Raw genomic sequence first — 20819 nt, 5'->3', positions numbered from 1 at the left:
CTGGAGGTTTCGATCTGATTGGCTAGCGAGCAAAGCTGCTGACGGCATTCGGATAAATATTGATACGATCGGGTGCGGGTCTATAATATTCCGAAGGCGCTATTGTTAGGTAATCCAAACTAGCGCCTCATTCACATGACCCATATAGATTGCCTACGTTGATAGCTTCTAGATGACTAAGCCGAACCTCCCGCCTTTCGAAATGGACACCTTGAGCAATCGTCCAGATACGGCAATCTTCAGCGAGGGGACAACCCGGTGATGTCTTCCTCTCTGCTTTTCCTTTTCTGACGATTGTTGTTTTTTGTTCTATAGGAAGAAACACATAGTTAAGGGAGCTCCTGAGACTCCAATTCGTAGTCTCTAGCTCTATGCTCCTTCATATCTTCGCATCCGTTCCTTTGACATACATTATTGGCCGACAGCGATAACTAAACTACAGAGGGCAGCGGTTGATACGCTGATGATTCGGTAACACGACATTACCCTTGACCGCATTCCTTTGATTTTCTTTTCTGTTCTTACTATTCTCCATTTCCTTTTCATGCTTCAACGCCGCATCATGCTTCCGCAACTGTTATCGACTCTGCTATTATGGGTCCTCGGGCTGGGCGTGGTCCTTGCCAGCGATGAAAATAATTTTGAGAATGATCCAAATACAAGGAGGGTGCCAGTATGTGATCGCCACCCCTTTTAGCTCTGGTTAGACTGATTGCCAACTCTATCTTGCCGTTAGATGAAAGCCTTTAGTATACAACAGGTGTGCAGCACTTCCCGAAGCGGATCGCCCTTGAACCTATTTCCTCTAACATTTTCCTGCGGTGTAGCCCTACTTAGATTCCGATCTGCATCACCGGTGGTTTGACTTCGGGGGAGATACAATTATTCGCACTGATCAGTGAGACACCCTACTTCAGAATACGGATTACTACTTTTATATCAAGATCGAGGATTTCAATCCATCGCTCCGTGTTCACTGACTCGACTAGATATATCCGTCTCACCTCTGATCGTCCTTCTCAACGAGGTTGGCTTTGGTCCCGTGTTCCTTTGACTGCCACGAACTGGCAAGTATGTTAGAACTGCTCCTTCCTTCGTCTTGCGTTCGTTCCTCGACTGCGCAATTTCGAAACTGACCGAATTTTGTAATGTTCAGATTGAATTGGAATTCAAAATCCACGGTGAAGGTAGCCTCCATGGTGATGGCTTCGCCCTATGGCTCACGAAGCAGCGTGCGACTTCTGGCCCCGTTTTTGGTTCCGCCGATCGATTCGAGGGATTGGGGATCTTCTTTGACACCTACAAAAATGGACGGACCGGCGTGTCCTTTCCATTGGTCATGGCCATGATGGGAGATGGCAAAACGGCATATGATGCCGCCTATGATGGCAGAGCTAATGACATCGGCTCCTGCTCGGTAAGCTTGTTCTATTCTTTGTTCTGCAATAGCTCTACTAAATGCTTTCGTTAAACTAGGCGCGAGGGCTTCGTGGCTCTTCGATACCTACAAAGGCCCGGTTGACTTACTTCCAGGATAAGTCGCTTGCCCTCGATCTCCAATACAAGTCAGATTACAGTTGGACTCCTTGCTTTAAAATTACTCCAAGCAATGATGTGTCTATCAAGATACCATCGATCTCTTATCTCGGATTCTCAGCCGAGACTGGGGAACTCAGCGATAACCACGACATTATAGAAGTGAACACCTATTCTATATATGCGCAATCCGGGGGTCAAAGCTCCCAGCCAGCTAATAGCGGAAAGAAGGCTACAAACCAAGGCACATCTGGAACTGCCGAGGTAAAAGAAGGAGGAAGCTGGCTCTGGACCCTATTCAAGTTCTTCATGTTCTTGATTCTTATCGCGGGTGGTTACGCTGGCTGGACGGCTTACAGAACGAGCCAACGCGGCTCGAGGTTTTGATCCCGGGCAATTAATTCTACCCAGCGATCATCTCTACTACTTGTCTCATAGTCTATTTTGAGCGTTACTATTATACACCATTCCTTGGCAGACACACACCCTTTGTATTTCTACATCTGTGTCTCAGTTTCTATGAGCGATGTTCCAGAATGTCGGGGTTTTGGATGAGTGACGAATAAAAGGAAATGTCAAAGCTCTTGGAATTCAACCCCGCCGGTAAAGGTGATATGGTCCCTTGATCAAAGTTGGCGACTACGAATAAAGTGGTCTCCATTCGTTTAGTGGTGCCAATCCGGTATGATCGCACGCCTTAATCCCAAAGTCCAATAAGCAGATAGACATCACGAAAATTAGCCCTAGAAAAAGCTAATGTCGACTGAGATTATGATGAAAGATGTTACAGTGATGGAGGTTAAGGATATCAGAAACAATTCTTCCGGTAAGCTCGATGCTCGGCTTGCCGAAGCGCCCTCTCATCGGAACTCAGTTAGCGTTCTTGGCCCACATTTCCCGGGGTCCGATTGAGGCTCTTACGGTTTACAGCCAGTCATAACACGCTTCCTCACCGTGCTTGAGATCTTAGGGAAATAAAGAATATATCATCCTCGCTGCGTGAATTTAGTCGTCGAAGATGAGGAATCACCCTTTTGAAATTCAAACACTTCTTTCAGCCATGAAGACCAGAATAATATATTACGTATAGGGGGTATCAATATAGTTACATATAAACAATTGCTAAGTCAGGTTGTATTTCGCACGCTCTTCAACCCACATCCTGTCCAATATCTGGAAGACTTCAGTTGCACTCTTGTCAACTTGCTCTTCCATCCCTAGAATACCATATCTATGTTTAATCTTATCAGGATGCCAACGGACACGCTCCATTTTCAGTGCCGTAATAAGGTCAGGATAATGTGGGCTTGCGGAACCCGTCTCTTGACTAGATGTGGAGGCGCTGGCTCCGGCCCCTTGCTGAAATGGCGCATTGCGAATGAATTCTTCTATGGTTTGTGGAGTAACATCTTTGCGTTTTCCAGTCTCAACGGGCCAGACAATAAGATTGCGAAGGCGTAAAGTAAAACTATCAGGAGACGCTGCCTCAGTCTTAGATGCAGCTTCGCGTGCCAAGGTATCAAGTTCTTTCCAGCTCTCTAAATAGCGACTCCACACATCGGCCCACAAACTGGCCTTTCTCTTCCGTTCCTTTCTATCTCTTCCGCGGCGTAGGCTCTCATCGATCATCTTTTCAAACGCTTCGCGATCTGGCTCTGCCGTTCTCGGTTCTCGCCTGGCTTTCTCTGCCTTCATTTCAGCTTCGCGAGCTCGGCGACGCCGTTCCCGTTCTTCTAACACAGCCTGGTGTGTTTTTTCCCACATTCGTGCTCGGACATATGACGCATATTCCTCATCGGTCATCCTTTCAAGATCTCCCTGGCAGTCGGCCTGCTCTGGGCGAGGGTACGTGTGAATAGGCTGACCGTATACACTTTCCCAGTATGCCGCGCCTTCATCATCCGCTAGCGCATCGAACAGAGACTCCCGGAATGCGGCATTTGGAGAGAGCGGACGTTCGTCAAATGTTTCTGCACGGCGGGAAGACTTGTGATGTTTGTGGCACCGTTGACCATCGCTACTGTGGTGACTTCGACGTTTCCGGCTTTTCTCATGGTCTTGTTCGCGTTTGCTTGAATGCTTTGATTTCAATCGAAACTTGCGCCGTCCCGTGCTGTAGTCATCATCAGATTTCGTGGATGTGGTTTTTCTGCCTTCTTCATGTTGGGATCCCTGGTTACCAGGCATTTCACCGTCTGAAAACTGTATTTCATGGCAAAGAGGCTCATTGGATATGGAGGAGTCTGTCCATCGCGTTGATATTCGTTGCAGATCTTTGCGCCACAATTCGCGCAAGTTTGAGCTGGCTGCTGAGTCAGCAGATCTCCTGGTTGAACTTTATGCTCTCGCCTCCCAGAACATCGTCATCGGGAATTTGGTATACATTCGAAAATCCTCGAACTCAACGTTCTCCTTCATATACGCGGTATGGCGCTAGTCACATATTCGGATTCGGAAGGCTCAGACTCGGGTTCCGCTCCGAAAATAGCCCCTGCTTCACGGAAACATCCCACGCCTACGTCCTCAAAAATAAACATCTTCCAGCCGCTCGTTGATCGCAGCAACCCGCGCAAAATCCTGGTGAATCTTTCGAATACGGAAACGGGTGATGAAGCTGAAGATGCAGCCTCAGAAGAGGGCCCAGCTCGAAAACGGGCGAGGATAGGTGGTGGCAATTCCTTTGCTGGATTCAACGCTATGCTTCCAGCACCTAAAGGGGCCGCCCAAGATAAAGATGGCAAAAAGGTGTCTAGTACTGCTGCTTCTCGGCCAGTATTCAGTCTCAAAACAAGCGCTACTCCAGGCTTTGTTAGAGAACCCGAGTCGGGATTCTTAGAGGACAACCAGAACGGGGATACTGTCGAAAACGATTCATCCGGAGCTCTACCAGCGACAAAGGACGAGCCAGTTGTGGTGAAGAAAGGTAACCCGATGATGTTTAAACCGCTATCTGTTGCCCGAAATACCAAGAAGAAACCAAAAGCACCTCCGCAAAAGTCCATAGGCGATGTTAAGGGGAAAGTGCCGGTGAACAAGGGATCTGAACTGCAAACAGCAGTTAAGACAGAGCCGGTAGTATCGAAGCCAAAGGTGAATCTATTTGGAATATCCAGTAATGACCCTGCTGGCCCTACAGCTGAATTGATCGCGCAACCCTCACATTACGAGCCTCTGATTTATGCGCCTTCTTCCGGATCTACTTCTCCAGAATCGCAAGCACTCCCCATAAAAGAAGTGTCTATGCACAAAGATGATAGAACCTCCATGCCGACCCACTCCAACTCGCTCGAAAACATCGCGAGCGACCTAAATCTTTCTCAATCTGAAATACGTCAGCTCATGGGCCGTAAAGGCCGCGCTTCGGCAGCTGATGCCAAAATCCTTACATTCAACACCGACGAAGAGTATAATTCCAACTCTGCCTACCTGGCCTCGATGTCTGAACAAGAACTAGCCGCTCAACAACATAATCCTGTTCGCTCAATTGCGCCAGGTAAACACAGCTTGCAACAGCTAGTGAATGCTGTGAGCAACCAACGGGATGCGCTTGAAGATAGTTTTGCCGCTGGCAAGAGGAATCGGAAAGAAGCAGGTTCCAGATACGGGTGGTGACTTGTACATTATTTATTTTATTAGATTCTGTTCAGGGTTAGGGTCGGAGGCGTGAGGTTTTATCGGTAATGGTGTCATTAATAATGGCTGGCATATGTACGTTGTTCTTATTCCTCTCCTAGCATGACCATGCATTGCAGCTGCAGGGAACGGTAATACGCATTTTTAGCTCCCATACGATTTAGTAGATACACATGGAATTGCCATCACACTCCTCGACATTTCTCTAATGCAGTGTGACTTTATTTAGATATATCTAGGGCTCATGTCGTACTCCTTAAAAGCATCCTGGCGAATGCGACAGACTGGTTTACTCATGCAAAGTTATCAGTTCAGATGTGATCAGATGCAAAGCCCACTTATCTTATCTTACTGACAGATCTTATCCGATTGTCCATCTCCTGTCGAGCTCCTGAGTACCAAATTTTGATTCAGAGCAGGTTGTATAGTGCACAAGTTAATGAAGCCATTGTTATCACAACAAAGGAAGAATCCATTTTTTGAGACCTCTCTAGAAAACGCCATCCCCAATTTTACATGAAGACACAGAAACCAGACATTCAATTATGTACATAAAACCCGGCAAATTACTCCATGCCAGTCTATGTTGATAACTCGACCACCTCAGCAAACCACTGTTTCAACGCCAGTGATAAAACAGAAGGCAATTCCTGCACATTTCTCACAGTCAGATAATATGGAAAGGGGAATCCTTCGAGATATCGCTTCATTTTCCATTTACCGCCCGCTATGCCCGACTCATCTGCTTCAAAGGTGGCTTGCGTGAGATTCATGATTGAGCCGCTTTCTTCTTTAACTGCATCGACAATGATAAAGACAATCATAATTCGCTCCTCTTGTGCTTGTCTAAGTAGTCGGCGGATATCATCGTGGTCTTCGCAGATACCATCGGAGATAATTAGCTGTAGCTGCCAGAGATCACCACTGCTGGAAGATCGTTTCGCTCTGGCTTCGCGGAAGAGGGCAATAGATTCCTGCACGAGCCTCTTAACGTTTGTTCCGGTTTGCTTAAAGCTAAATTGCTGGAAGACCTGACAGCCCGCCTCGGACGAGAATGCTTTGCCGAACTCATGCGCAACACGAATATGGTCCTCATTGCCAAAGCTTACGATGCATAGATCGCCGGCTTCTAGCATGCTTAGGCTCCTTGATACAAGCGCAAGGGTTTCGAAGGCAAGTTGACCACTGGCACTTTCTAACATGGATTTACTGTCGTCGACAGCTAACATGATCTGATAGTTCCTTTTAGAGGGCACAGATCGACGCATCCAGATCTTATCCCGTTTGTACTGGGAAGCAATATACGGAATAATGCGTTTGATGTTCAGCCGCTTCCCTGTTCTGTAGTCTCCTCTCAATTTTGTTGCCATTGTAGGTGCTAAAATCAGTCGCAGTTGCTCGGTCAAGGATAGCGAGAGGTCATGGGTGATTGCTTCGTAATGGGACCAAAGCCTTCGTGCTTCGTCGGGAGGGGTCAACGGAGGTAGGTCAGAGGACAAATGTATCTCTGAGAGCTGGCGATCCACATCATCTATATTTTCCTGTGCTTCGACTTGTCCGTTTGGATCACTTAAAGTATGTTCTTCCTTATTGTTAATAGCAGAAAGAGGCATCGTTTCCTTTTGATCTGCTTGAGTAGAAGTGTAGTCAAGCTGCATCACATCTTCCAACGCCTGTGCCCGGCCGTCTTCCTCAATGTCAGCCGCGTCCGGAAGAAGATCGTCATTGTCAGGCTGTTCATTTGACTCAATGGCCTGATTTTGATCCACGTTTCTCACTTGCTCTTCGCTTGCTTGACCAAGGGCCTGGGTATCCGCAGCATCCTCGTCATTGGCCAGATGTTCGAAATCCACTTCTTCCATGTTAACATCGCGATGTTGGATTTCAAGGTTTTCGTGCTGAGATGCTTCTTTGATCTTGCGCTGAGAGCGATGCCATTGCTCCAATATATCGCCTAGTTTTTTGAATGCTTGGGCCTGAGGATCTTCGACAGCGTCTTCTGCGTTACCACCAGCTTGATTGCCTGACACTTCTCCTTCTTCACCACCCTGTGCACTGCTTTCTTGCTTCTGGCTAGTCTCGGTTTGTTCTTTAGAATCTTGGTCTGTGACGGCCTCGCCTGATTGTCCCTTTTCACCATTTTGTTCACTCTCCAGGCCTTCTGCGCGTGCCTCGCTTGGCACGACATTTGCTGGCTCCGACCTTTCGTCGGTTCTTTCCGCTGGCTTCAGATCTCGTTCATCGTCCTCTACCGGTGCCTCGGAAAGATCTTCTCCCTGCTCTTCACGAAGCGTTTGGTGCTCGTCCATAGAATTATCTGCAGTTTCATCTATTTGATCCTGGCTGGGCGGATCTGGCATCTTTTCATCCGCACCCGGTTCGTTCTCTCCCATTTCCATGTCGTCATCTGGAAAGTCCTCATCTAGAGTATCGTCAATGTCCGAAGCTCCTTTCTCCTGCTCGTCGAGTTCCATATCGTCCGGCAAATCCAGAACCTGCTCTTCTTTCAAGTTTGGCTCAGTTACATCCATGTCCTCACGACCAACTGCCTCTGCTTCATCATCAGGTGGCTCAGGATTTTCGTTGTCACTCCCAGCCTCTGGGTCTTCCGCTTCATTTGCTTTGCTATCCTTCTTCTCGGGTGCTGCGGCTTGCTCGTCTGTGTTGGATGACCCCTTGCCTTCTTCATTTTCAGTGTCCTTTTGATCAGGATTATTTTTCCCGTCCCAAAGTTTCTCATCCACTGCATCTTGGTCCCACCCATCGACGCTCCCGACTTCTTCATCCATATTATCAGCACTCTCTAAATCTGACTCATCCTCATCTTGTTGACCCTTTTCCTTTTGTTCAAAGTCTTCCGCGTCTGCTTCGAGGTCTTCATTGTCCATGTTGACTGCATCATCCGCCGCTTCAATATCGTCTTTCTCACCGTGGTTTTCAGATTTCTGCTGTGCTAGATCAGAAAGGTCTTCGTCGTCTTGAACGTCCTTGCTAATGTCCTCAGCGCCCCCTCCGTCCCCGAGACCGGTTCCGTTTTCCAACTTCCCGCTCGAGCCTTGTTCGTCAGAGGCCTCCGCTGGGCTGCAAAATCCTTCAGAAGCCACGCGGATAAACGAGTTGGAGAGCACATAGCCCATTTTGCAAACTTCACGGTGTAGATTGGCGTAACGGTGCACCAAATCAACACAAATATATCGATATTGATGCATTATGGGCAGTAGGGAAGATATAATAGCTATCACGGTATCCAACTCATTGGGGCTTTGCATAGAAATGAGCCGAATTGTGTTCAAGACGGAAGACATACTATTTGCGATTTCCTCCATGTGCAGTTCCTCGAGTGCTTTCGAGAGAACACTATCGGTCTTTGCCAGCCAGCCGGTATTCTCAGTGGACGCAGGATAAGATGACAAACAGCTGCTGAGACGTTGAAGTACGACGAAGACCTTATCAACAACTGACAACAGCGATTTATCAATGTCCTTGAGAAGAAGCGCTGAATATCGACCATCCTTAGGGTTAGGATATTCTGACAAATCGATTTTAGTCCAAGGAAGGATTTGATCCATAGCAAAAGCTACGTCTGGGTGGGTCTGGCCCAAGCGGATCACGTCGGTTTGAATCTGTGTAATAAGCGTTTGAGCTTGCAAGATTTGATCTTCATGAACGTCCGAGGACAACCCTTTAGGAAGCGTGGCAAGACTTTCCAGCGCAAGGTAAGAACCTTCAGCCTGATCTTTCCTCGAACTCAACTCGTTGAGTACTCGAGAAAGGTCGGTATTTGTGTGCCTTGCATGGATGTTCAGAATAGCTACGGAAGTTTCGAGCAGAGCAGACAACCAACGAAGTGTCCCTTGAAGATCTTTGACATGAACAGCCATTGCAGCATTAACGCGCAAAGACCCTTTGCTCAGACAAGATAAGCTGTCCATTTCCTGGATGACTGTAGTAAGAGAGTCGAGAGCAGTTAATGCTGGATAAATGGTTGTTCTTTCAGTCCGGGCTCGAGAGAGAATTCCCTCGACAAAACCAGCACTCCTTCCGGCTTCGACATTGCTCAAGTCTTCTGAGTACTCTCGAGCGGCCTGTCGTGCTTTTGACAACAAATCCACAAATCGATGAAAATAAGAATTAGCACTTTCGATCTGATGGAATTCTCTAGAACAGGCAAGGGCTGGTGTGCTGGCTAAAATGGACGAGCGGGAACTTTGGTTTTCTAATATATCGGTACCAAGGTTGGATCGGATACCCATATGACGAAGCTCTCGTAATTTTTCGGCATAGAATCGACGTTTCTGAACTTTGAGGTGCTGTACCTCCTCCTTGTTTTCTTCTGTAAGGGTTTTGGGAGTCTTGGATTTGAAATCATTGATACTGTCGATTACATCACGGATAAACGCATCCAATTCGCAGGGAACACTGAAATCGGCAAAGCACCTTTGGTAAACATGGCGCATGTTCCCCGTGGTAGCGTCTATATCCTTGAACCGAACTGGCCTCGAACCCCAGGTAGAAATAACTTCTTGACATATGCTGAGAGCAGTGGAAGATACAGCCTCCGGTTTATGCAATAAACTTACCACAGCTGGCTCCGACTTGTAGGCAGATGTAGGAAGCCCATTTTCGATGGTGCTATCTGAGAGTTGGCCTAAGATTGCACGATACTTTCGTACAACCTTGAATAACTTGTAGTGTGAGCGTCGAGCACTTTCCCTGAGAGCGGTAATATTCGTATCTTTCCAACTTGTAAGCAGTATTTCCTGCTTTATATCGGTTTCAAGTGACTTCCGACCGTTTGACAACTGCTCCTCAAAGATTTGCACAAACGGTTTGTAATGATTGATCAGATTCGCGAGCGCGGAGATAACCCGACGGAGAGATGGAAAGTCGATAGCGTAGAGTTGGAGAAGGGAATTGAATCTTTCTACAAGCTGCAGTCGAGAACGATATTGCCCGATTGCCGTCGAACAAATGAACTTTTCCAATGTTGATATGAGTTCGCAAGTATGGCTGACCAAATCTTGACCATCCTGGATTAATTGCAAGGGTGTCGCAACAATCACTTCATAAGCAACAAACCACCATCCATCGGCATCCTGTTCACACTTCTCGTATTCGATATCTAGCAGGCGGGCCCATGTTGACAGCTCAAGGCGCCTCCAACTGATTAGCAACGCAGTAAGCTCATCGTAGAAATTGGCAGCAGAGAACTCCTTGCTTGCAACAGTTTGCCACTCATGGATATATCCATGCAACTTTTCAGCTTTGGTGAGAAATTTAGCGACTGGCTCACGGTGCTTGAATTGGTAAATTTCAGAGCAGCAGGTAATTGCATCTGCCAGAGTTGCGTGCTCGGGCCAGGACCTTTGAAGTTCGTAAAATCGCCGCTGCGTCCTTTCAACCAAATCGGCAAGCTTTTTCACTTCCGGCAAATTTGGATCTGTGTAAAAGTTGTAAGAGCTCATGGGACTAGTATGAACTTCGTCCTCCAATAATAATAACACTGCTGATAGATGATTTTGGGGTTGAACTAAGGGCACTGACAGCTCATTCCCTGGTAGAATGGATCCTATCAGTTCTGTGGCTTTCGCAATTAGTCCCTTAATCTCCAGTTCTCTATCTCCTGTGGTGAAAAGTTCTTTAAAGAGTTTGGACAGCTTTGAGGCCACGCCCTTGTTATCGAATTTCGCGAGGGATTCTCCCTGAGCCTTGGGTTCTTCGTCAAATGTGGGAAACATATGCAGTAATTCCTCTGCATCCGCCTCGTCTTGATCTTCAACAGACCCACGGTAGCGGAACAACGCCGACCGTTCAGCTTCTTTGACTTGGTCTGCCTGCAGTTGTTCCTTCCATTGCATGTAAAGATGTTGCAGAGAGGAGCGCAAGATTTCACGATAATCGACATCATGGAGAGTTCTAGAGTCGGTGTTCTGGGAGGCGCTGATCACGGATAGACGATACAGATCTGTTTCTAGATTTAACCGAGCGAGATGGGGAGCCCCAATCGTCCGGAGCAAGCGAGCAGAGGTCCGTGCCTGGCCGAGAAATGGAGTGGCTTGACTAATGTCGCGAACGAAGCTTTGCTGATCTGTCGGGCCTACCTGACTATACTGAAAGAGACCTATTCCAAGGTCGAGTAATTCAAGAAATCGAACGACTGGAACGGTGATATCGTCATAGGCACGGTAATTTCTCTCAAGCCGAGCACACATTTGTCGAATATTCTGTTGGATTAGATGAGGTCCTGATTGCCCAGCGAGACTCTGACAGGAGACGAAGATGTCTTCCGCGCTTTTGCTCAGGATGGAAGTTACAATGTTCATAAATTCTCCTTGAAGCGCGCCCAGCCGAGACGGCTTAGGCCTAGAAACTGACGGCTGTGATGGCTCTTTTCCCAAGCTTCGCAATTCATCCTCCAAAACTCGAATTCGTAAACTCGTGCTCTGCCCGGAATATCTAGTTTCGAAAGCTTTCACGGCTTGAAGCCTTTGGGTCCTCTCCAGCATTCGTTTACCGTACCTTTCACGTTCGACGACAACTGCCAAGGAGGGATCAAAAGGCCGATCTGGAATAAAACTCCTGAGTAATGCCATGGCAAATCTTATAAGCGCTTTCCCATGCTGTAGATATGGGTTTGATACCCCCTGGTCTGTGATTAGATCATGGAAGCAATCACAGACCGTCTTTATCACAAATAAGCCATGAGCAGCGTCTTTATGCGCCGCTGGCTCGATCACATCAGCTTCCAGACCATTTAGTGGTAAGCTCAGCTTCCTATCCCCGTCAAGGCCCGTAATCACAGCGTCGAACGATTGAGGGGCGATCAAATTCCGGTGACAAACCAAGTATCCTTTGAGTAACTCTTTTAAGTGGCTTGTAAGCAGCGCAAACTGGTCCCGAGAGATTTCCACTGCACTTGAAGCCAACGCCTTAGAAAGAAATGCCAACTCCGTGTGTAGGAGGTCCATTTGGCTAAGGGGCACGTTTCCGATTTGTTTCAGTTTCTGGATTAACGAGAGGGATATAGTGCCTTTCAATGCAAAAGCAGTATTTAGAGGACTCCGGAATCCGGCAAACCGTGAAATGTCAGAAAGAAGACCAGGCGCGGCGTTCCCGAACGGCGAAATATCAGAAGGACTTGAAGGTCGGCCCGCAAGCAATTTAAGAACTCCTTGTAGAGACCCTGCATCCTCAATACTGTGCCATCCGGAAAGGTCATGATACTGACAAAGGGCTTCATACTCTGCAGAAAAGTAAGGGCTAACAATACTTTTAGTGTCATGAAGGCGTTTCGCCAGTTCATTGATAGCAAAGGTTAAATCCTATTAGCCTCAGTGTCAGTAACGCGGGTGCTGTCTCTAGTTCGGAGTTTACATACATCGACCAGCCGGCTGCCATCAGCACCAAGCAACAAGGAGCTCTTTGCCCCTGCAAGGGAGTTGCTTAATTGGCTGCGCTCAGTAAGGCTAAGATTCGTCTTCTGAACCATCTCATCAAAACGCGAGCAAAGTTGTTCTAGCTTCATCATCTGCTGCAAACTAACAGAATCGGATGCGGTTGCTGGTCTCCAGGCCTCCCACATCATTTGCATACTTTGTCCTGTGGTCAAGCGCCAGTTTGCTTGGAAACTGTCCAGCATCCGCGACCACAATTCCATTAGATGCATGGGAGCAGATTCGTACTTTTTGGCATTAGATTGTCCAGCCTTTATGTATGTTAAGAAAAGGGCATCCTCAAAATCCGCTTGCATACTGAGATAAAAAACATCCCAGCAAAACTCAAGAATGGAACCGGCACCAGTAACGGCATTGTCGTCTAGGAATGCTAACTTTATTTCTCGAATGAAATTCGTCAACAGCTGACATGAATCACCCAGAAATACGGAAACAAGCACCGTCGAGTCTTTTTTATGAGCCGCGATAGTGCTGGACGTCATAGACCGCTCTAGTCGATTCATATCAGAAGCCTTTTTGCTTCGCGCTATGTTACCCACACGGGATAGCTCTTGATATAAGCGAGCTGTATCCAGTTGGATCTCCTGAAGCTTGGCAAGGCGCATAAGGCAAGATCGATGATCAGAAATAAGGAGGTAATGAAACAGGCGCGGCTCATTGATCAGGGGATGGAGCGGCTAACCGGATTAAATTAGCTACAAATTCAGCAAATTAGGATCCAGGCTTACCTCAGTATGCTGCTGCGGCTGAAGAAATTTGGTGCTATCGACCAGTTCAGTAAGCAAAACATATTCCGGCCAGCCGACTAACGAATTATTTGCAACCAGAGAATGGTAACGGTTCAATGCAAGAGATATTGATTCAGTTAGAGCTTTGTTTCCGGCCCACAACTGTATAAATGAAGGCAAGGAGGTATTGATCTCGGTGATATCTGCTGGGGTTAAATGGTCCAAGGAAATTTCAAACGTGATCTCATTTACCGCAGAAGGTCCACTGCTATTGAAAGTGTGACAATTCCGAAGGCGATATATAGCGGAGTCACAACCATACGTGATCATCGAGGAAGGGACTGGGTTCGGGTCACCTTGCTGTAGAAAGAAAATTTCAATAGATCTATTCCGCATTGCTCGAGAAAGCTCGCCGTATTTGGGATCCATGGTCAGGAACAGTCGAAAATGGGGGTGCGGCTTCACGATTTGTACCGATCCATCGCTTGTTCGTTGCTCATTAATAATGAGGTAGCCATCCGGTTCCATGAGAGAATTCAGTCTATCCAGTACCGTGGCGCTGCAAAGGTTGGCATTGTCCAGGACGACCCAGTCCCCCCGCTGCATGGCATGAATTAGCAGGCCCGGAGTCCATTCAAAACCAATGTGCTTATTGCTATTTCCTGCCACGAGTTGCGTACAACGGTGGTTGAGTTCTTTAAGACCTGGATTCCCGTGGTCATTAGAAATGCGAGAAAGGGAATCTGAAATATCTTCGAGGCGTAGTGGATCGCTATTGATCATCTTGTAGAGCTTCATTAGCTCGGGGTCAAGCCCACCCGATCCCGTGCCGGAATACGCTTGAATTATGCAGGATTGTAAAAGACCTGCAAGTTCGTCAATAAGGCTAGATATTTGGCGATGGTCATCACGTTGCTCAAAACCACCAATAAGGTCCATTGCATCTGTATCTGCATTCAGAGCCAGTTCGACAATCCTAGCTCCACTAAGTGCTGCAAGCTTTTGCAAAGTAGCCGATTTACCACACCCAGAAGGCCCAACAAGCACACTCGGCCATCTTTTCTCCACACATAGCATAAGCGACTCAAGAATAGGGAGATCTCTGGGAAGGATCTCAATTTGTCTCCTAGAAGCATGTTGTAATATCTGATCACGCTGAAGGGTACCTATCCCTATATGATAAATATCCGGCCTTAGATTGTGAAAATAGCTTTTGGAAATAGGAGTCGTTCCAAAAATTTCTTCGTAAAGCTTCGAGACGACCTTTCTATCCTCCAGCGTTCGAAACCGTTGGCTGACTATAATATCAAGAAATTGAGATGGATGATCTCCCAGTTCGAACCTTTCTGAAAGCATAAGCCAACGAGAAAGATCCCGGAGATTCATTTCCCATGGGCCTCCGATTGCTCCTAGACGGCGATCGCTAAGTAATCGGATGTTTAATGTAGAAATGAATTCGACCATTCGCTCTACCTGGTCGAGAGGAACTTGTCGAGATAGCCTTCGGCAAATAAGCTTCAAATCATCTGGAGTGAAGGAATCAGCGTAGACGACTGTGAATCGGTTAACAAATGATGCTGGCAGCCCTTTTCTACCGCCTCCCTGATGATGTGGGTTTTGTGTGGCAAAAAGAACGAAGTCCGGATGCCTCTTAAATGTTTGGTCAAGCTCTGCAATGTATACCTGCTGTCGATGATCTAAACAAGAATTCAACCCCTCAAGAACAGACTGAGAAGCAAGATTCATTTCGTCGAGGAGAACCCATCCACCTTGTTGCATAGCCCGCAGAAATGGTGCATCGCTCCAGGCGAAGTTCCCGATTTCAGCGCCTTCGACAGGGATATCTGAACCGAATAAATCCGTCAGATCAGTTTGTTCTGAGAGGTTAATACGGGTGAGCGGTTTTCCCAGTCCACGAGCTAACGCGGCAACAAGTGTCGTTTTCCCAACTCCAGGACTTCCTTCGAGGAGAATTGGTCGGCTTGACTGAAGCCCCCTTGCAACCCTAAGAGTATTCAATAGAGTTGTAGGGGCGTCGAGGGCGAAGGTGGGATCGGGCTGAGAATTAGAACCGACCGCAAGTTCAAAAGGTCCAATTACCATTCGTTCTTCATCGATATCGAGACGAGTCTCGCAGAAATATATCGACACAGCGTCGAATGAGAATATTAGCCCAAGTTTTTCCAAACATCGACGACGATCCTTATTGAGATCCCCAGACGCAACGGCCAGAATCGCAGAGGGATTTGCACCCAAAGAATCAATATACACCAAACATGCCCCGTGAACCACCGCCAGGCCAGGTTGAAGATTTCGGCAGTCGTTGACAAAATTAACCCACGCAAGCAAGTCACGAACTGAGATTGAGCCAGAAGTGGACCCCTGGAAAGTTTCCTTAAACCATTTCGCGAACTCCATCATTGGCTTTGCTATATTTTGAAGAGATGAATGCAGCTTTACCTGGAGGATGGGAAGGATGTCATCTGCTTCTGACAATTGCGGAACCCATATTTCAGTAAGGCGGTTCCTTAAGGCAGCCGATAGCTCTCGTTTACCATAGTCACCGCCTGGATTCATGGTGCCCAGAAATTGAAACCCAGGTGCAGCAACAACCAATGAATCTATGGGACCTTTTTCAGCGAGTAGGAGAGATCTATGTGGCTCGAGAACACTGTTTAGACGTTCAAGGACTGAATCATCTGCAAGAGACAGTTCATCAAGCAGAAAATGCTGGCCGCTTTTCATCGCCGAAACAAGACTCCCATCAGACCATTCGAACAGCGCGTTGACCCTTGTAAGGTTGTGACGGATTCGGTTCAAGGTATCCTGGTTGCATTTCTCTAGCTTAATTGGGGAGACGGAGGCTAGGGCACTATTCAAATCGTCCAACGATGGCTCCCCGAGAGTGGGCATAGAACCGCACTCTTGTAAAATGGAGGAGATATCTGTAACAAGTTCCTGTTTGATGAGTCCTCTATTCCTCAATGGGCGTTGCGCGCCGATGAGATCCCCGGTTTCGAGATTGGCATGAGCATTCAGGACATAAAGCTCTTTTCCATACGTTTCAGCCACAGCTTGACAAAGCTGAGTTTTCCCGCAGCCTGTCTCTCCTACCAGCAAGACGGGCTCGTTGTGCTCGATAGCGTCCGAGACAAGAATAAAAAGCCTCCTCATCGCCCGTGTCCAAACAATCCCATGCGGAGGAGCCGCAGATAGTTGACGGAAACGGGCTTCCACATTGCGTGTGCTGTATATGGAATCTTGATCAATTTGAATGCCCATGACCTTTTCGATTACTTTCCTTACGGCATCTCGCTCTTGTGGGTTCCTAACTCGTTCGGCAAGAAGCATGAATCCATTTATAGCAAGTTGTTCACGATCATCCGCACGCCGCAGTGCCCATCTAAAAAGGTCGCGCAACGTGGCGAAGCTATTTCTCTGCTCGAAAAGCCGGCTCGATTGGCGTAATATTGACAATTGGCGATAAACGGATACTATCCTTGTGCAAAATGAAGGTGCAATCTGGGACCGCTCTTTTAGGATAAATTCAAGCTCTTCTTCAGGGATGTCGTCAAAATGGAGCTCGAGGAACCGATTTCGAAACGCACGAGAGAGAATTTTTCTCCCACCATAGAGCCCAGCTGGATTTTGAGTAGCGAAAAGCATAAAATTAGGGTGGGGATGCACCACTTCCTGGGTTTCGGGCAAAAAAAGTTCGCGGTTATCGTCAAGCAATCGATTGAGTGCCTCCAAAACGTCGGTAGGTGCAAGGTTCAGTTCGTCCAGCACGATCCAATATCCGTTCCTCAAGGCTTCCACTAAAACACCCTCCTGATAACGCAAGCTACCGTCTTCTCCCGAAACATATGAACCTAAATATTCTTGAAGATCCGTGTGTTCATGGTTGTTGATCCTCACGAACTTGTTTCCTGAAATCTTCGCCAAATATTCAACCATACTCGTTTTCCCCGATGATGTTGGACCTTGCAAGAGAATTGGGAACCGCTGGGTAGAACTGGCTCTCACCAAATTCATTAAATTTCTTTCGATAAACGGGGTAATAATATAATGGGGCTGTAACTCCGGTTCAAAGTTTCCTTTCCGCATCCAATAGTGTCTAAATTGGACATGGTGGGACCCATCACCTGGCTCCTTAGGCGTCTGGGAAAGTATAGACCTAGAATTACCATGCTTTCCAAACAGATGTTTTTCAACGTAAGGGGCAACAAGACGTTCTGCCTCTTTTCCCAGGAGCGTCAAAAAGCTCATGGAAAATCCTTCGTAAATGGCGCGTCGGACTCCATATACATGAGCCTGGTCAATCACATATAGTAGCGCACGAACTAGAGTGCGTATGCTAAAATGGGGTTTCTGACCAGCTCCGTCAGTCAACTTATTTTCGGCGTTCAATCTCTTGACATCAAGATAAAGATTAGCTAGAGCCGGTGCAGCAGTCGAGTCGCGATGCAGTAAAGGACCCAAATAGGTTTTAACGAGGCTCAAAAGGTCATCTAGATCGCCATCCGGTGACTGGACATATAATTCTGTAAACCTGGATCTCAGCCCCGGTGTGAGATCACGTTTACCAGCGTCGGTTGCGGGGTTCATCGCAGCAAATAGACGGAAGTCATGGTGGCCTTGAACAGCATCAACCTCGCCAGCTTCAGAAAGTAGGACAGATGGCCTCCCATCGCGGCCATGTTGAAGCAAGCTTGAAATGCTTTCAAGGGTCTCAGGCGAAGCAAGGTTTATTTCATCTAGAAGGACCCATTCCCCGTCTTTCAGTGCCTTCACAATTTTCCCTTGCACAAAAGCGAAAGAAACCTTTGCATCGCCGCGAGCTACATGAGTCTCAAATTCAGTTAACTCGTTGGCGAAGGATTGCCACCTTTGTTTCAAGGTGCCGTATTTCGATGTATCCAATTTTCTCTTCTTTGCAGGCTGTTCAGAACGGGGTTCGCCCCCATCATTCTTTAAAGGCTTGGGTTCACTAAATACTGCTGATGCCATTTTTACAGCCTCCTTCAAAATATTGAGCAAGCGGGTCCAATTCCCTGCAATGATGCTCTTCGCAACAGATGATAAGAATTTTTGATTCTTCTTCACAGAAAACGTCGCATCAAACAGGGAGTGAAACTTGTCAACAAGTGGCACAGCGATGGAACGAAGGTTAATAGGTTTATATCCACCGAGCAGGTCGGTAGTTTCGCTCTGTTGTGAAAGATTCACCACGGTCAGGCGCTGATTCAATAGAGTCGCCAATCTTTGAATCACTGCGGTCTTTCCAATCCCAGTTTCGCCAACCAACAATACCGGCTCAGACATCTGCAGCGCTGCGGCCACTTGCTCCATTGTTCTTAAGGAGGCTTTTGTAGAAGCGAAGGCAGAACCCTTTCCTAGCGACTGCCTGGACTTTTGACTCCTTAGGACTTTTATGCTCTGGCAGAACTCCCGCCCAACCAAGACCCCATCTTGGTCTTCTGAGAAAGCTGGCATGCGCTCAAACACACAGAATCGCATACGTTGCGGCGATATGTGCAATTCTTCAGCGATTACACTGCTCACATTCAATTGAAATGTTTTGTTCGGTATATACGCAGCGAAACAGTCAACCGCATCCATGAATATTTCGTCATTCGTTCGTTCAGGGATCGCTTCCCTGCCGGTAACAACCCCTAGGTTCTTAAGCCGCCGCTCAATTCGCCAGCAAAACTTGATTAGATCGCGCAGGCCCACGTATCGCCGCTGGAGGCTCCTAGCAGCAGTCGAACCCTGGAATAAATCGGTAATCCGATGGTATAAATTCAGGAACCTCTCAACATATTGGGCGCTCGTGAGTAGAGGGAACTCTTCCCTTATAATTTGCCGAATTTCGACCGGAGGCAAAGCTTTCACTTGAACACGGCGCCAAAGTCTGCTCCCAAGCATATTCTCAACTGGTGCTATCTCAACGCCTTTTGTGTTAACGGTCGATCTTATCGTAGCAATAATTCTAAAATCCTCAGCACAGCGTATATGCTCTTTCCTGCTGGGAATGACAAGTTCACGATTTTGAATCAACGGCAGAATCACGCTCAGAACTTCCGAAGGCGCTCGATCCAGATCCTCTATCAGCACCCATCGTCCCTCCTTTGCGGCTCTGGTTAGAGAACCGGGCTGCCATGCGAAACCCCCTGTTCGCGTCGATGTAGAATATACCCCAAGTAGGCTTTTCAAGTCGGTCTGCTCATTCAAATGCAACGTAATCATGGTTGAACCGTGTCCCATAGCATCTGCTGCGTGATTGATAAGAGATGTTTTCCCAACTCCGGCTTGTCCTACGAGCAATAGAGGCTCGGATGAAAGGAGGGCACGACCAACACTGCGAAGATTTTCCAAAACTGTCGGCGTTTTCACCAGCATGCAACGGTTCGTATCCCCGGCCAATCTACCATTTGGTACTAGAACGCTACCAATATTTGAGCAGTGGTTTAAGGATGGGAGTTGCGAGACCCATGCATCGAACATCGAATAACCGCATGTTTTTCGTCGATTTATTAGCTGAATTTGAAGATCGGCCCACCTTTTCTCTTCCCAAAGGCTTAAGAATCTGTAGTCGATTGTCTGGTCTTCCCAGGTCCCAAGGACCGAACCCGTTCCACAATATTTTTTCACCATGGCTAGCATGGCAGCATCTGCGGCATGCATATATAAGCAAAAGCATCGAACGCTCAAGTATCTCACAACTTTACTAGAATGCGAAAACAGTGTTTCTAGCTGAATTGGAGAAACAGTCGAGGAAAATGCTTCCACATCAAAACTTAGTAACCGGAAGAGGGATAAAAGTAACGATATCGACACTTCGTCGCTCATAACTTGAAGCGTATCGTCTCCCGACATGGAAAACAAGGGTAGTCTCCCATCCTGGCGCTGAAGAGTAATGCGCACGAAAGGCCGGAGATACTGTGCAAGGGGTAGAACTTTTGAGAATGCAGCGATGATTTGAACGAGCGAAGCGTGTGAGTCCAGAGAGAGCCACCGGGCAGCGACGGCTACGTAAACCGGCTCAAACGCGATTAGTATTTTGGTTGAGAAGCGCGGATTTAGAGCCGTGCGTGATAGTTCATCTAACGCCTCTGATCCGGTGCTGGAGCGAAGTATCTCGATCAGCTCATCCGGAAAGTGCTGCAAGATCCAGGGATCCGATAGAATTCCCTGGTGTACATTTTCCCCCTCCATCCTTGCAACACACGCCGTCAACAAGGCAGACAAGGTCTCCTAGCGGCCGTGAGAATGTTCGTGGATATCAGACTATTATTTGACGTTCAAAAATTTCCTTTTTGGGGTGTAATTTTCTGCCACCGGCTTTGAAGCTTAAAATGTGGCGGTGCTTGGGACCCACCCACCTAAAAGGCCCTTCACCGCTTTCACTAGCCACACTGTAACCGCAAGCCGTCGAAGCCAGCACCAGGGAAGGGTCCAATCGATG

At 47.5% G+C, this 20819-nt stretch overlaps 4 protein-coding genes across 4 annotated transcripts; 2 read left to right on the top strand and 2 right to left on the bottom strand.

The window, feature by feature from the left end:
* Positions 1–244: 244 nt before the first annotated feature.
* Positions 245–2264, top strand: D8B26_000254 (uncharacterized protein). Its single transcript, XM_003067552.2, has 6 exons — positions 245–673; positions 737–760; positions 828–898; positions 990–1071; positions 1157–1417; positions 1477–2264. The coding sequence occupies exons 1-6, from the start codon at positions 545–547 to the stop codon at positions 1921–1923; spliced, it is 1014 nt and encodes a 337-aa protein (XP_003067598.1). The 5' UTR covers positions 245–544; the 3' UTR covers positions 1924–2264.
* Positions 2265–2622: 358 nt separating this feature from the next.
* Positions 2623–3732, bottom strand: D8B26_000253 (uncharacterized protein). Its single transcript, XM_003067553.2, has one exon. It carries the CDS (start codon positions 3721–3723, stop codon positions 2659–2661), a length of 1065 nt encoding a protein of 354 aa, XP_003067599.1. The 5' UTR covers positions 3724–3732; the 3' UTR covers positions 2623–2658.
* A 223-nt stretch (positions 3733–3955) lies between these two features.
* On the top strand, positions 3956–5358 carry D8B26_000252 (uncharacterized protein). Its single transcript, XM_003067554.2, has one exon. The coding sequence runs from the start codon at positions 3964–3966 to the stop codon at positions 5146–5148; it is 1185 nt and encodes a 394-aa protein (XP_003067600.2). The 5' UTR covers positions 3956–3963; the 3' UTR covers positions 5149–5358.
* A 266-nt stretch (positions 5359–5624) lies between these two features.
* D8B26_000251 (uncharacterized protein) lies at positions 5625–20569 on the bottom strand (the record flags this gene model as incomplete). Its single annotated transcript, XM_003067555.2, has 3 exons — positions 5625–12491; positions 12548–13300; positions 13352–20569. The coding sequence occupies 3 exons, from the start codon at positions 20567–20569 to the stop codon at positions 5751–5753; spliced, it is 14712 nt and encodes a 4903-aa protein (XP_003067601.2). The 3' UTR covers positions 5625–5750.
* Positions 20570–20819: the final 250 nt, after the last annotated feature.

Source organism: Coccidioides posadasii, chromosome 1, assembly GCF_018416015.2.
Source record: "Coccidioides posadasii str. Silveira chromosome 1, complete sequence".
Taxonomy (NCBI): domain Eukaryota; kingdom Fungi; phylum Ascomycota; class Eurotiomycetes; order Onygenales; family Onygenaceae; genus Coccidioides; species Coccidioides posadasii.
Note: the sequence above shows the minus strand (reverse complement) of the source record. Positions and strands in the feature narration are given on the sequence as shown.